This window comes from Rattus rattus, chromosome 2, assembly GCF_011064425.1.
Source record: "Rattus rattus isolate New Zealand chromosome 2, Rrattus_CSIRO_v1, whole genome shotgun sequence".
In the NCBI taxonomy this organism is placed as follows: Eukaryota; Metazoa; Chordata; class Mammalia; order Rodentia; family Muridae; genus Rattus; species Rattus rattus.
Genome location: NC_046155.1, coordinates 183,706,163 through 183,718,659, shown reverse-complemented (window position 1 = coordinate 183,718,659; position 12,497 = coordinate 183,706,163). Strand labels below are relative to the sequence as shown.

General features: G+C 48.4%; 1 protein-coding gene across 2 annotated transcripts in view; it reads right to left on the bottom strand.

Moving 5' to 3' along the window:
* The window catches only part of Smoc2 (SPARC related modular calcium binding 2), a 129,083-nt gene extending 118,315 nt beyond the window's left edge, over positions 1–10,768 (bottom strand). For both annotated transcript variants that reach the window (XM_032894654.1, XM_032894655.1), the window contains exon 1: positions 10,470–10,768. In XM_032894654.1, coding sequence (XP_032750545.1) covers positions 10,470–10,553 — 84 coding nt within the window. In that variant the 5' untranslated portion in view covers positions 10,554–10,768. The remainder of the gene's footprint in view (positions 1–10,469) is intronic.
* Between the last annotated feature and the right edge of the window lie 1,729 nt (positions 10,769–12,497).

The following is a 12,497-nucleotide window of genomic DNA, read 5'->3' as shown; positions in this document are numbered from 1 at the left end:
ACAGCAAGAGATCGATCTGCTCACAGGGTGGGGTGGAGGCAGGACAGACAGGAACAAAGACGTGCGCACTGGAAAAAGCCTGGGAGAGGAAGAGACAGAGACTGGGACAGATGGAAACCTGGACAGATGGAAGGAAGGAGAAGCGAAAATAAAAGAGGGGAGTAAAGAATCCATTAGGGGAGGGGTGCTTCTTGAATCAAATCAACTAGGCAACATAGAACTATGTCCGGCACATTTCAAAGAAATAAGGGGGCAAGGACCAATAGAAATGCCAGAGTGATGACACAAATTGGAGTGGGGGCATTAGTGTTTAATTTGCTTATGGTTTTTGGTTTTTTTTTGATAAAAGAAATGTAAATGGATTTTGAGCCAGATGCCAACAGACTGTCAGTACACATGTGCGCATATGCGTGAGTGCGGCTCATCTGGGCATCAGTTAGAATGTATCTAACAAGAACAATGGTCCCAATAAGCACAGTGCTAAGAGTACAGAGAGCAGAGCTGAGTGTGTGCTCAGTGGGCCTATGTTTAAGGAAAAGGGAAGAATGTATCCAGTAAGAATATCGATAAGGATGTATTTGACAAAAATGATATCTAAGGAGAATGCCCTTCAAGGGACTGGAGAGATGGCTCAGGTTAAGGGGAAGTGCTGATCTCCCAGAGGACCACTCCAGCACCCATATCAGCCAGCTCACAGCTGTCTGTAACTGGCACCTCTGCCTCTGTCCCTCCCCCCTCTCTCTGTAAGTGTATGTCTAATAAGGGTGCGTATCAAACAAAATAGAGCCAGTAGTCCGCCTTCCCAAAGGACTTCCATAAAGCACACTTGAACACTTGCTGAACTAAAAAGGAAACAAACTTTTGCAGTCCTGGGCACAGAACAGTGATTTGCTGTAGCTGCTTTTCTTTTAGGATAGGTTAAAAATCACTTTTTTTTTTTTTTTAAAAAAATCGCATTTTAGAGCTTTATTGTGAAGAGTACAGATACGATATTAATTCAGGAAACAAAATAACTCTAGTCGTTGCTTTAAAATTAATGGGGCAATTAAGTTTGCAACAGAAAAAAAAAAAAAAAAAAAACAGGAACTCCAGAACATGCCCAGCTTGGCTTGTTTTAAAGCCAAACTTCTAACTCTATCTGATATTTGGGTGGTAACACTGAGTTTACACAAATGTCCCAGACTTCTAAACAGCGAAGACAGTGCCCCTGCTTTTTTGTTCCCTCACTTGGGACCTTGTGCCTTGAGTTAAATGTATGAGACTGGAAGGACGGAGCTCAGCAAGCATCCACCTCTGTAGGTGGGAGTTGGGAGCAGGCTGCGGTGGGAACCCCAGCCCCTCCCAAAGACAGCTCATACCCTTGGGCTCCCTCCTGTGGCGGACTTGGGAAACATAGAAGCACCTTCCAAAGGGTGGAGGGGTGGGTCCTTACTGCCCAGGGATTGCACCTGGATGTCTCTCTGGGAGGGTGGAAGGGCGGGAGAGGAGCCAGGAGTACAGAAAGGGAGCTCGCAGCTCCACCTGGATTAAGTCTATGAATAGAACGATCTGTCTTTGGCAACTCTACCCAAAAGATAAACCTTTTAAGAGTGAGACACGGATTGGCACAGCACCTATCTGTGTATCCGCTCAAGAAAGAACTTGAGCGTGTATGTTCAGGTCATAGCTATCTATTGCTCACTTTCCTTACCCTCAGGGGCTTTCCAAACTCCAAGCTGCACACAGCCGGGACATATATTTATAGTCATCTGGTAAGGAGAGGTGAGAGCAGAAGAGATAGTATCTGGAAGAGCTCAGAAAGCTGAGAGAACAGTACAGAGAGAAAAGGCAGTTTGATATTAGCGCTGGCTTCTAGATTCCGTGCCCAAAAGGCAGCATGCTGTCCCTTAGAAGGGGTAGGGGGTCACGTGAGGAGGGCTGGAATGACAATTCACACCTGTGAACGGACTCAGCCTCAACTACGGGGTGAGCCCCCTACCTAGTGGCCTAGTGCAACTCCGGGATCCAATTTAGCATTTTATAAATGACCATAGTTAAATCATGGGAGGGCTGGAGGCTACGATTGTCCAAGTCTCCAGAGTCTTTATCCAGGGACACTAAGCAGCAGATGGAAACAATACAAGCCTCACCTGGTGGCAGGGAACCTGGACAAGCACTGCCCAGGGGCTAAGGAAGCTCCTCTGCCCTAAGGACCAGGAGCACACCACATGGGCATCACCCAAAGGGAATTTCCAACCTGATATAAGGCATCCAAGTACAAATGCCAGTGATCAGCAGTGATAAAGTATCCCTGTGACAGAAAGGTTTACAAACAAAAACACAGCTAAGGGCAACTGGTTATAATCTCAGAAAGTCTTTCGGAATATTAGGCAGCCACCAAAGTTACATGGTAGTTCCAGGTTGTGTTTGTGACAGTGAATTCTGACACACTTGTCTGGCATGGATGTTTTAGATGGCCAGTTAACCCCTCTATGGAGAGCCAGTGGGAGAACAGAGTAAGGGTCACTGTCCCACACAAGCACTGAGAGCCACAGTGTCAGCTCCTCATGTAACCCACTCAAACCCATCTACCCCTGGCAACTGACACTAGGCCTGAGGAGACAGGGCTAGGGACAAGGAAGGTGGCCCTGTAGAGTCCTACCATCTCCTTTCAACCGTGGAATGGACAAACAGTCCCCAAAGAAGAAGAAATGGTAATAGTTCTTATTGATTGAGGAGCCAGCAAACTTTTGACATGACGGATTCTGTACCAACGGCAGAATCAAAGTCTCTGCAGCAGTCCTGCAGGCAGCTCCAGACAGTGTCCAGACAGTGTCCAGACAGTGTCCAGGCAGTGTCCAGACAGTGTCAGGTCCAGACAGTGTCAGACAGTGTCACAGTGTCAGACAGTGTCCAGGCAGCCAGACAGTGTCAGGCAGCTCCAGACAGTGTCAGACAGCTCCAGACAGTGTCCAGACAGTGTCAGGCAGTCAGACAGTGTCCAGGCAGCAGACAGTGTCCAGGCAGCTCCAGACAGTGTCCAGACAGTGTCCAGACACAGTGTCCAGACAGTGTCCAGACAGTGTCCAGACAGTGTCCAGACAGTGTCCAGGCAGTGTCCAGACAGTGTCCAGGCAGTGTCCAGACAGTGTCCAGGCAGTGTCAGGCAGCGTCCAGACAGCGTCCAGACAGTGTCCAGACAGTGTCTAGACAGTGTCTAGACAGCGTCCAGGCAGCGTCCAGGGAGGGTGCTGCGCCATGCATTTAACCCAGGATGTGAGAAAGAGAAAAGGGGTAGGGCTCAGGGTCTCGCCCTGTCTCAATGTGTAAGACGTCCTGTGCACTCGCTCACCCACTCCCGGGGCAGCAGGTCTGGCCAGCACTGTCCTGGAAAAGGGCTGGGATCCATATATCTGGTTTCCCTAAATAGTACCTTTCTTTGCTCCCTCCTTTCTACCCTGCTCCCCCTCTCTCCCCACTCTTTCTCCACCATCTCTCCCTTCTAATCCCTGTACCCAGTCTCTCTCCCTCTCTCTCCCTGATTCTCTCTCTCTCCCTCCTTCCCTCCCTCCCTCTCTCTCTCTATCTCTTTCACTCTCCCCCCTCTATCCCACTGTCTTCCCCTCTCTCTCCTCTGTCTCTCTCCCTCTCCCTCTCTCTCTCTCACCCCCCTTCCTCTCTCTCCCCTCTTCAAATCCCTTTTAAGAATTGGATTTCTCTAAAAGAAAGTGAAATGTGTGCCCTGGAGTCCCCTCAGAGGCAGGACAAAGAGGGCAGAGCCACTGTTTCAGCCGGACAACAGGAATGCCCTCTGCCTGTTAATTTCCCCTCGAGGACTGTGGCAGCCACCTGGAAGCAGATTTATTATGATGCTTGGGTGGACTCTTCTTTGACACAGAAGTATGATGGAATAGTCCAACACGCATTTCATACTCTCATAAAGCCCAGGAAACCACACAGACAGCTTCAGGGAGCAGCTTCCACACACAGGAAGTGTCATTGCCTGGAACCCCAAACCATAAACAGATGATAAATTCAAAAATACTTGTCCTCTTCCCCCTTTTCCCTCCCCCATCACGCCACCACTGGAAAGAAGAACACTAAGGTCTCTTCCCCAAAAGAACTCGTGTGTGTGTGTGTGTGTGTGTGTGTGTGTGTGTGTGTGTGTGTATGACACACAGGTACACATACATGAGTGCATGTTTGTGTATGCAGGCGTACATGTGTGTACACATATTTCTGTGTACAGGTAGAGGTCAAAGACAACTTTGAATGCTGTTTATCAGGTGCCACTCATCTCTGTATGCCTGAGACCAGTCTCACATTGGCCTGCAGCTCACCAAGTAGGCTAGGCTGACAAGCTAACGAATCCCAGGGATCAGGGCTATCTCTGTCTCTCCCTCACTGAGATTCCACGTGCCTGCTAACATACCCAGATTTTTAAAAACATGAGTTCCTAGAATCTAACCCAGGTTCCTACATTTTTCAAGGCAAAGACTTTACCAAATGAGCCATCTCCCCTTAAAAAGCCAAATGTTAAAAAGTTTAACTGTGCTGAGGAAAAACTTAAACAGTTCCACATCCTCTGTTGAATGAACTAATTGATAATCAAAACTCAGCTGCACATTAGAACATTTTTAGTTAATCCCATCGAGAATTATTTTCTAAATTATGAGCAGAGACAGAATTCCCTTCATTATCATAAATCTCTATTTATTTATTTATTTGTTTGTTTGGTTGGTTGGTTGGTTGGCTGGAAGGTTGATTGGTTGGTTTTTTTAGAGACAGGGTTTCTCTGTGTAGCCCTGGCTGTCCTGAAACTTGCTCTGTAGACCAGGACGGTCTTCAACACAGAGATCTCCCTGTCTCTGCCTTCCAAGTGCTGGGATTAAAGCTGTGTGTCACCACCACCTGAATGGTGAAATCTCTATTTCATATCAGAATGGTTATCAGTTAAGAGGACTATATCCTGTGAAGTCTTTTTACTTTCATTTGACCTCTAATTAATGAAAGATGCTCTTGTGGGCACATAAAGACGAGACGTGTCTGTACTGAGGGCTCTCCATAGTTAAGATTGGTATGATGTTGTAAGAACCATCTGGTGCGTGTGTGTGGATGAAACCCATGTGAAGGGAAAGAAGTCTACATGGGACACTCAGAGACCAAGACTCCATAAGGCAAAGGTAAGCCCAAGGGGGGATGTGGCCAAAGAGAATGGAAGGATTGGGTGTGGAACCTTGATCATTGGGGCTGGGCGTTTACTAATGTAGTATACCTATGACAATGTGTAAAATCGGAGCACAATAAAGTAATGAAGTTGGAAAAGACTCAGAAAGATTTGTCTACTAAACACAAAGACACTCCTCACCTCAAGCATCCACAACCCTGTTACCCTGAAGGTAAAAGATACCCTAGGAATGAGGACCACTAACCCAGCAACATACACTCCCATTCTCGCTCAAGTGCTGCCAACACATTTGCTAGTTTTTCGAGCTCCTCGTAAAGGCATAAAAGCTACAGGTGTGCACACCTGTGGGACCAGAGGGGCGTGGCCAGCATAGTCCCCGGAGCCCACAGGAGGGCTTCCGAGTCGAGCTCAGAGAGAGTGCCCTGGAGCTTTTGGACAAGTTCATTGCTCCTTCAGGACTCAACCCTCATGGTCACCAACTGATCTCTGGTTCTTTTGCACAAGTACTGGGGTCTCAGCCTGGAGACACCTGCCTTCTTTCTGGTCCTTCATGATAGCATCTGAGCGGCAGAGCAAGCAATGCCCTGAAATATCTGGCAATTGTCTTAAACTCAAAAAGCAGCTCAGCTCTGGTGTGTACCCATCTGGAGCTCCAAGTGGATTCCTTGTTGCTATTGCCTTGGTTACTGGATCTAAAAGATAAAACACCCAAATCTGAAGGAGCAACTTTCATGTACTGGTTATATTTTTGGTTGTTGCCAATAAACTTATAGATTTGTTCCTAAGCAGTGACTATAGTTCATAACTCCAGGACAGGTGCAGGATGGAAACCACTCACTAGACTGCCCTCCCCCTCCACTGGCCCTCAGAGTTCTCCCTAGGTTGGAGGCCATTTTTACCAATAAGAAGGAGACTCTTCCATCAGATTCTGGGAATAAGAAGAGCTTGGTGCCCCACCATGCTGAGAGGCTCCCAGCACCACAGACCCCAAGGCAGGGACACAGGGATGAGCCTGTGAAGTACAGAAACTGAGAACTCCCTTCAGTGAGGGCCAGGAGGGAAAGGTAATGACTACAGGCTCATGAGAGGAGAAGCAAAGGGCCCACAAATAACTGTGACAAGAGAAGGATAGAGAGAGAAAGTGAGACCAAGAGCAAGAAGAAATGATGTTATCAGTGAGGGAGATAGATAGATGGATAGATAGATAGATAGATAGATAGATAGATAGATAGATAGATAATAGGTAGGTAGGTAGACAGACAGATATGTAAAGAGGTAGGTAGATAGACTGATGGACAGATGGATGGACAGATGGATGGACGAATGGATAGAGATCGCATGTGCACATAGCCTATACCTCTTTCACTGTAAGCCACACTGTGTTCAACACAATAAAAATATGAATATACTTGTGTTTCATCAAAGTGAGGTTATCCTGTGACCTTCTTGGTGTTGAGAAATCTAGTTAAATTTGGCCAGGTTTTATAATAAAGATTCCCATTTCATCCCTTTTTAAATCTGGAATACCAATGCGAGTTGACATCTTTAAACCATGCTCTTTATTTGCACTGAATTACAGCCTTTTGCCTTTCGATTTTCAGCCTGGAACTATGAGACCACAGCAGACTGTACACACTGTCCTCCCTTGGAGTAATTTGGTTTTAATCCATGTGAAATTAGAATTCAATGGGACAATAACTCATTCTGAGCCTTTTCCTCATGTGGGGCACAGTCTAATATTTCATATGTGTATGGATATTCAAAGTCGGAAGACACTCAGTTAGTGGCAGGACCCTGCTCCCTACCTGACCCCACAGAGAGGTGGACGTTTCATTCCCTATAAATGAACTCATCCACAAAGAGAAATTCTCTCTTCAAAGCGCTAATGGAATTTCCTCACTGTAAGTTTGTGCTTGTATATGTGAAATCCTGTGTCTTTTAATAGAATTTTTAACCTGTAAACATTACCTTTCACCTCCAACCTCACAAGCCACAGCCAGTCTTTAAGGCCTCTACGTCCTATCATCCTGGCTGGTCCAAAGGTGCATTGGGATACAAGATCCCTTAAACCCCTGAGCCATGGTAACCCACAGGCATCCATGTTGCCGACATGTCTCAATTGTCTTAGTCAGGCTTACAGCCATTCACCATCTTCATTTCAAATCAGAGCTAAATGTTTGAATTTGGAGATCATGGAAATGAGTTCCTAGTAGGAAACGTCTTTACTTCCCTCCTCCTTCCCCAGCTTTGGAGACTGTGTTCACAGAGCCTCAGGTACAGTGTTGCCAGAAGAGGAAGGAAAGTGGGATTGCTGTTGATTCCTCAGACTGAGGAATAGGGTGTCACAGCAGCATGGTCCATACACTCCGCTCCACACCACGCAAGTGCAGGAGGGAACGGGATAATGGACGGCACATTGTGTCGTGGACTGATGATCATCAGTGAGGCTCTTCTGAATCCTCACATGCAAAATGCTGTCTTCCCATCACTCTCCTTCCCTTCAAAGACCCATGCCGAAGACGGCAAAGCACGCCGCAGACTGCCCACATCTCCTCACCTCGCTCCACTCGCCGGAAGAATGCCAACATCTGTGCACAATCAGGCCATGGGAAGGGTGGAGAAAACCCACAGGCTGGCTCTGCCCATGTGCACGTCCTCCCCAACAGGTGAATCAGTTTACCCATTTTGAGGAGAAACGGGCAGGACAAAGGGAAGCAGAGAACGTGCTCTTCCCATCTGCCTGGACAGCCCACATGATTGCTCTCATCTAAGCCAAGCAAGGAATGTGCTCCAATAGTGCCAATATCCAAACACCGCTTAATGACACAACAGTATAAGAACTGGTGGCTGTGGTTTCTAAACTCCCTTCCGGACCAACAGCATAATCTGGATTGGAGAATGAGCGTGGTCTGAGTACATCGAACGTTAGCTTTAGCCCTCAGCACATGCTCAGTCGTCTTCTTCCCCATTCTACAGGTAAGACCAAAGTTCAGTCACTTGCATAAGATCATACACCCATCAAGAAGGGACCTAGCCCCCACACATCTCCATGAACTGTGAATTCCACAAACCCTTGCAGACCGACAGTCCCCCACACCCACCATGGACTGCCAGTCCTGTATTCTCCTGTGGACAGAGTCCTGTGTATTTCCAGGAACTGAATTCCATACACCCTTAAGAATTGAGTCCCATGCAGTCCTGCAGACTAACACTTCAATCACTTACCAGAGACAGAATCTAAACCTTGTACACAGGAGGCTACTCTCTGGGTTAGCATTCAGGAACCCAAAGACTTCTCCAACAAACAGAAGGTAATTCAAAAGGAGATTAGCACCACAGAAAAAAAAGCCAGAACATTTAACATTTCCTAGTGACTGACCATTCAAACTTTGATTATATCTTAAGTATATAGAAATATAGCAACCACAATCTTCGTTGTCTAGCTTGGGGGGGGGGAATCCTGACAAATAGTTTATAGCTTTAAGTACTTCTCCTGGATGAAAAAAAAAAAGCAGCATTTTATGTGTTAATGTGATTTTAAGACAAAGTGTTCTTGGGGAGTGCAGTAAATGGGGCACTTCCTGTATGGTGTAAGACCAACTCCCAGCTCCAGTAAAGGGACCCCACAAGCAGCTGGCACCCATGGAGACTGGGAAACCCTTGCAACAGTGTAAAGAAACAAAAGGGGAAAAGATGGAGAGTGAGAAGTTTCCAGAAGGGGTAGGACAAGAAGACAATCTAGTAATTTGAAACTGTCCTGATTACCAAACTATCTTGAGAGAGAGAGAGAGAGAGAGAGAGAGAGAGAGAGAGAGAGAGAGAGAGAGAGAGAGAGAACGCACAGGGGTTGAAACAAGTCTATTTGGTACTTTTAGAAAATGTGATTACAGAAGTCTGCTTAGAACTCAGAAACATGGTGTTAAGACCTTTTGAGAACTGGCCTCTTTCCCAGTGGACTTTTTAAATATACTTGAAGTGTGTGCCTGAGCTCTGTACATACACGGGCATCTATGCACACGTTCATTTATGAATGCAGTTCCTTCAGGTTCCTTGAGGTAGGGCAAGACTGAGGGAGGGAAACTCCCTCCAGTTTCCAGCTATGGTTCTAATCTATCAGTCACTCATGAGACACAAGGCAGGGCCCTAGGACTGCCCCAGAAGAATTTTAGGTATGAACAATGAACTCACTCAATCTTCCCCCTTCAAGCTGCTGAAAAACAGAGAGAGGGAAAGAAAAAGCAACAGGCTGGCCTGCTTGCTTCACTTTTGCAAAGAGCTTTAACCAGACTAGCCCTGGTTTTCCATAGGATAAGCACCCTCCGCAGGGCACCTACCACTCTCTCCACAGGGGCCTGCTCACCACCTTGGTGTTTTCTTAAGCACTTGTTCAAAAACACGTTTAAGTGGAGTGCTTTCGTTTCTGCAGATTGCATTAATTATGGGCTCCCTAGAGCGCGGGCCGCACGAGGGCTGCCCGCTGGGCTCTGCAGACACCAGCCTGCAGGAGTGGCCGCGGTTGTGTTGGCCGGAGGTGGACGCTCTCAGCCCCCATCCACAGCGCGGCTTCTGGCACCTCACCTCGCGCCTTGGCGTAGCCAATACAGCAACTAAGAGAGACAAACTTAGAGCGGTCAACCACAGTGCCACACGCGCTCGGGAGCGCTCCCTGGCACGCACAGCATCCTGCCCCTAAGGAGAAGACCCAGGAGACTAGGGACACTCCTTTGTGCCTCCTGTGCCCCAGATCCTTCCTCCTCTATGAATTTTTTAACAAAAGAAAAGCGGTCTTTAATTCAATGTCATATCTGCTTCTTTGTCTCAAGGATTCTCTGAGATGCTCCGCCACAAGTGGAACCCATGGGCTGCGCTCCCCCCGCCCCACCAAAAGGATAAAGACAGGGGGTCCTCGTGGCGCTGGAGCTGAAGATCGCCCTCTTCCTAACGCTAGGCTGGGTCGGCGACGTTGGCAAGGTGGACACCCAATCCCTGTGAGTTCACCCTAAAACAGCTGAGGTGCATAAGTGGCCCAGATCCTTGTTCCTGTGCCATCCCTTCCCACCCAAAGTGGGGAACTGCGGGCACTCCCGCATGCTAACTCCCTTCTATTCTGGACTGGTAGGACCAGCAGCCCTTCACCTACGGAGTAGCTATGGACCCTGGACACGCATGCCGTGGGACTCTCCGGATCCCACCTGTTGGGAGATCACCGGACCACCTGCTCCTGGAGCCTTGTACCAGAGGGGAGAATGGGTTCTCAGGGAGGAACAACAGAGAAAGCCGGGGAGCGCGTCCCGGGACTTACCGTGAGCGCCGAGAACTTCTGCGCGGGCACTGGCGGCAGCAACGCAGCGAGCAGCGGCAGCCAGCACAGCTGTGGCGGCAGCATGGTGACGCTGGAGGGGACCAAGCGAGGCAGACGCCCCACGCGCTGCACCCTGGCACTCGGCGAAGATCCGGTGTGCGAACGCGAGAGCGAGGGGGTTAGAACTGCTCTGCGGTCCTACCGCCTCTGGTGGAGATCGCACGGCCCCTCGGTGCGCTACGGCCGGAGCTCCACGAACTCTTCTTCGGCTGCCCCTGCTGCTGTCAAATAACCCTAGTTTCCCGGATCCTCCCCTCCCGCCCTCTCCGCCCTCCCGCCCGCAGATCTCCTCCCAACGCCCCACCTCCCTCGGCCACCGCGCCCGCGCAGGGGCCGCCCGGCGTGCAAGGCTGTGAAGGAGACAACGAAGGCTACCAGGACCAGGCAAGCGTGTGTTGGTGCTGTTTGCACGCCTCCTTCACGCAAACACAGGGACACACCTTACAGGGGTACGAACTCACACAGGTTCCTGAGATGCACTGTGCCCCGCCCTCCTGCCCTGGGGCGCCTTCTGTCTTCTTCTTGGAGGGTCCCCACTGCGCCTAGGCTGGCCTGTGGCTTTGCATTCACCAGAAAGTAGCTCTCTGAGATGCTAACTGGTTATTGGCTCCTCAGTAGTGCCGCTGAAAGCACCACGAAGTCCTGCATCTTTCCACAGGTTAACCCTGAGGGCCGGAGGGGTCTAAACACAGATCTGCGAGGTAGATGACTTCCTGGGCAAACGTGGAGGAAGGTGAGCGCACACACTGATGCTACCGCTTTAAACTTAGGCAAGCATTTCAGGTGTTCAGCAACAAGCACGTTTGAGTGGGCTGTTGACTGTTGATGGAAACCAAGGGGATTTTACACACCAGGTTCTGCAAAAGGAGAGCATTGCTGAAATAGTTTAGCCCTGGCTGGTAGCTTCACAGGAAAAGGCCCTAATTCTACCTCATGCAGAAAGCCAACTGAGAAGACTTTGGAGAACAAAGAATCAATTGACTTGTCAGGGCCTCTCTGTAGGGAGCAAAACAGCAAGCTCACCTCCAACTTTTCTCTCCTCTGCTGTTCTGGAGATCCCTGTGAGCTGGGTCATCAATCAGAAAGCAGCTACCCTGCCCTAGGCTAACACGAAGTCCTCTGGAAAAGAACAGCGCTGGAGCTCCAAAAGGATAGCATTGAGGAGTGAGGTCGACCGAGCAAAACAGTCCCCAACTTCATGAGATCGGCTGTGCCTACTTTCAAGAGGTCATTAAGGGTGCGCCTGTAGACAGCTGACATTCCCTCGATGGGGGAAAGGGAAGTATCCCTGGGCCTCACCTGAGATGCCAGTTGTTCATCCCAAGTCGTTGTATGCAATTCTCCCTACTAGTACTTGGCCTTGGGGTCTTGGGAGGTACTCAAGTTCATGGGCTGAGGAAAAATTTATTGAGAGGGGCTCCATCTATGTGGGTGTGAAAGCAATCAACTGTGTGAAGGCTGTAATATGGATGCTCTGAGGTAAAGTCACCTTCCTGAAAGGAACCCTGTGCCGTTTAGTAACCACAATAAGCTTATTATCTCCCCGTGTGGAACTCCCAGTGGAATCCTAGTTCGTCTTGCCACTGGGGCCTTTTGAGGATAGGTAGACCTTGCTTATGTCTCCTCAGGGAAAGAATTCTCACAACACAGGCGGAAAGAAAATCTTCTAGAGACAGCTGCTTAAAGAAGCCTTCAAAACTCCAATCTGTCAAGCATTCAACACCCTCCTACATTGAGAACATGGAGGAACATGGTACCAAAACTCTTCAGAGTCAGACTCGGTCCAGGAACAGGCATGACTGAGTAAGTAAATAACTTATACATTGAAATAAAAAAATTAAATAAATGCTGTGCACTTCTATCCTCTACAACAGTAATAATAATAATAATAATAATAATAATAATATAAACAGCACATTCAAGAAGTATTTGATACAAAACATTTTCCTTTTATCTTTTATTTCAAGG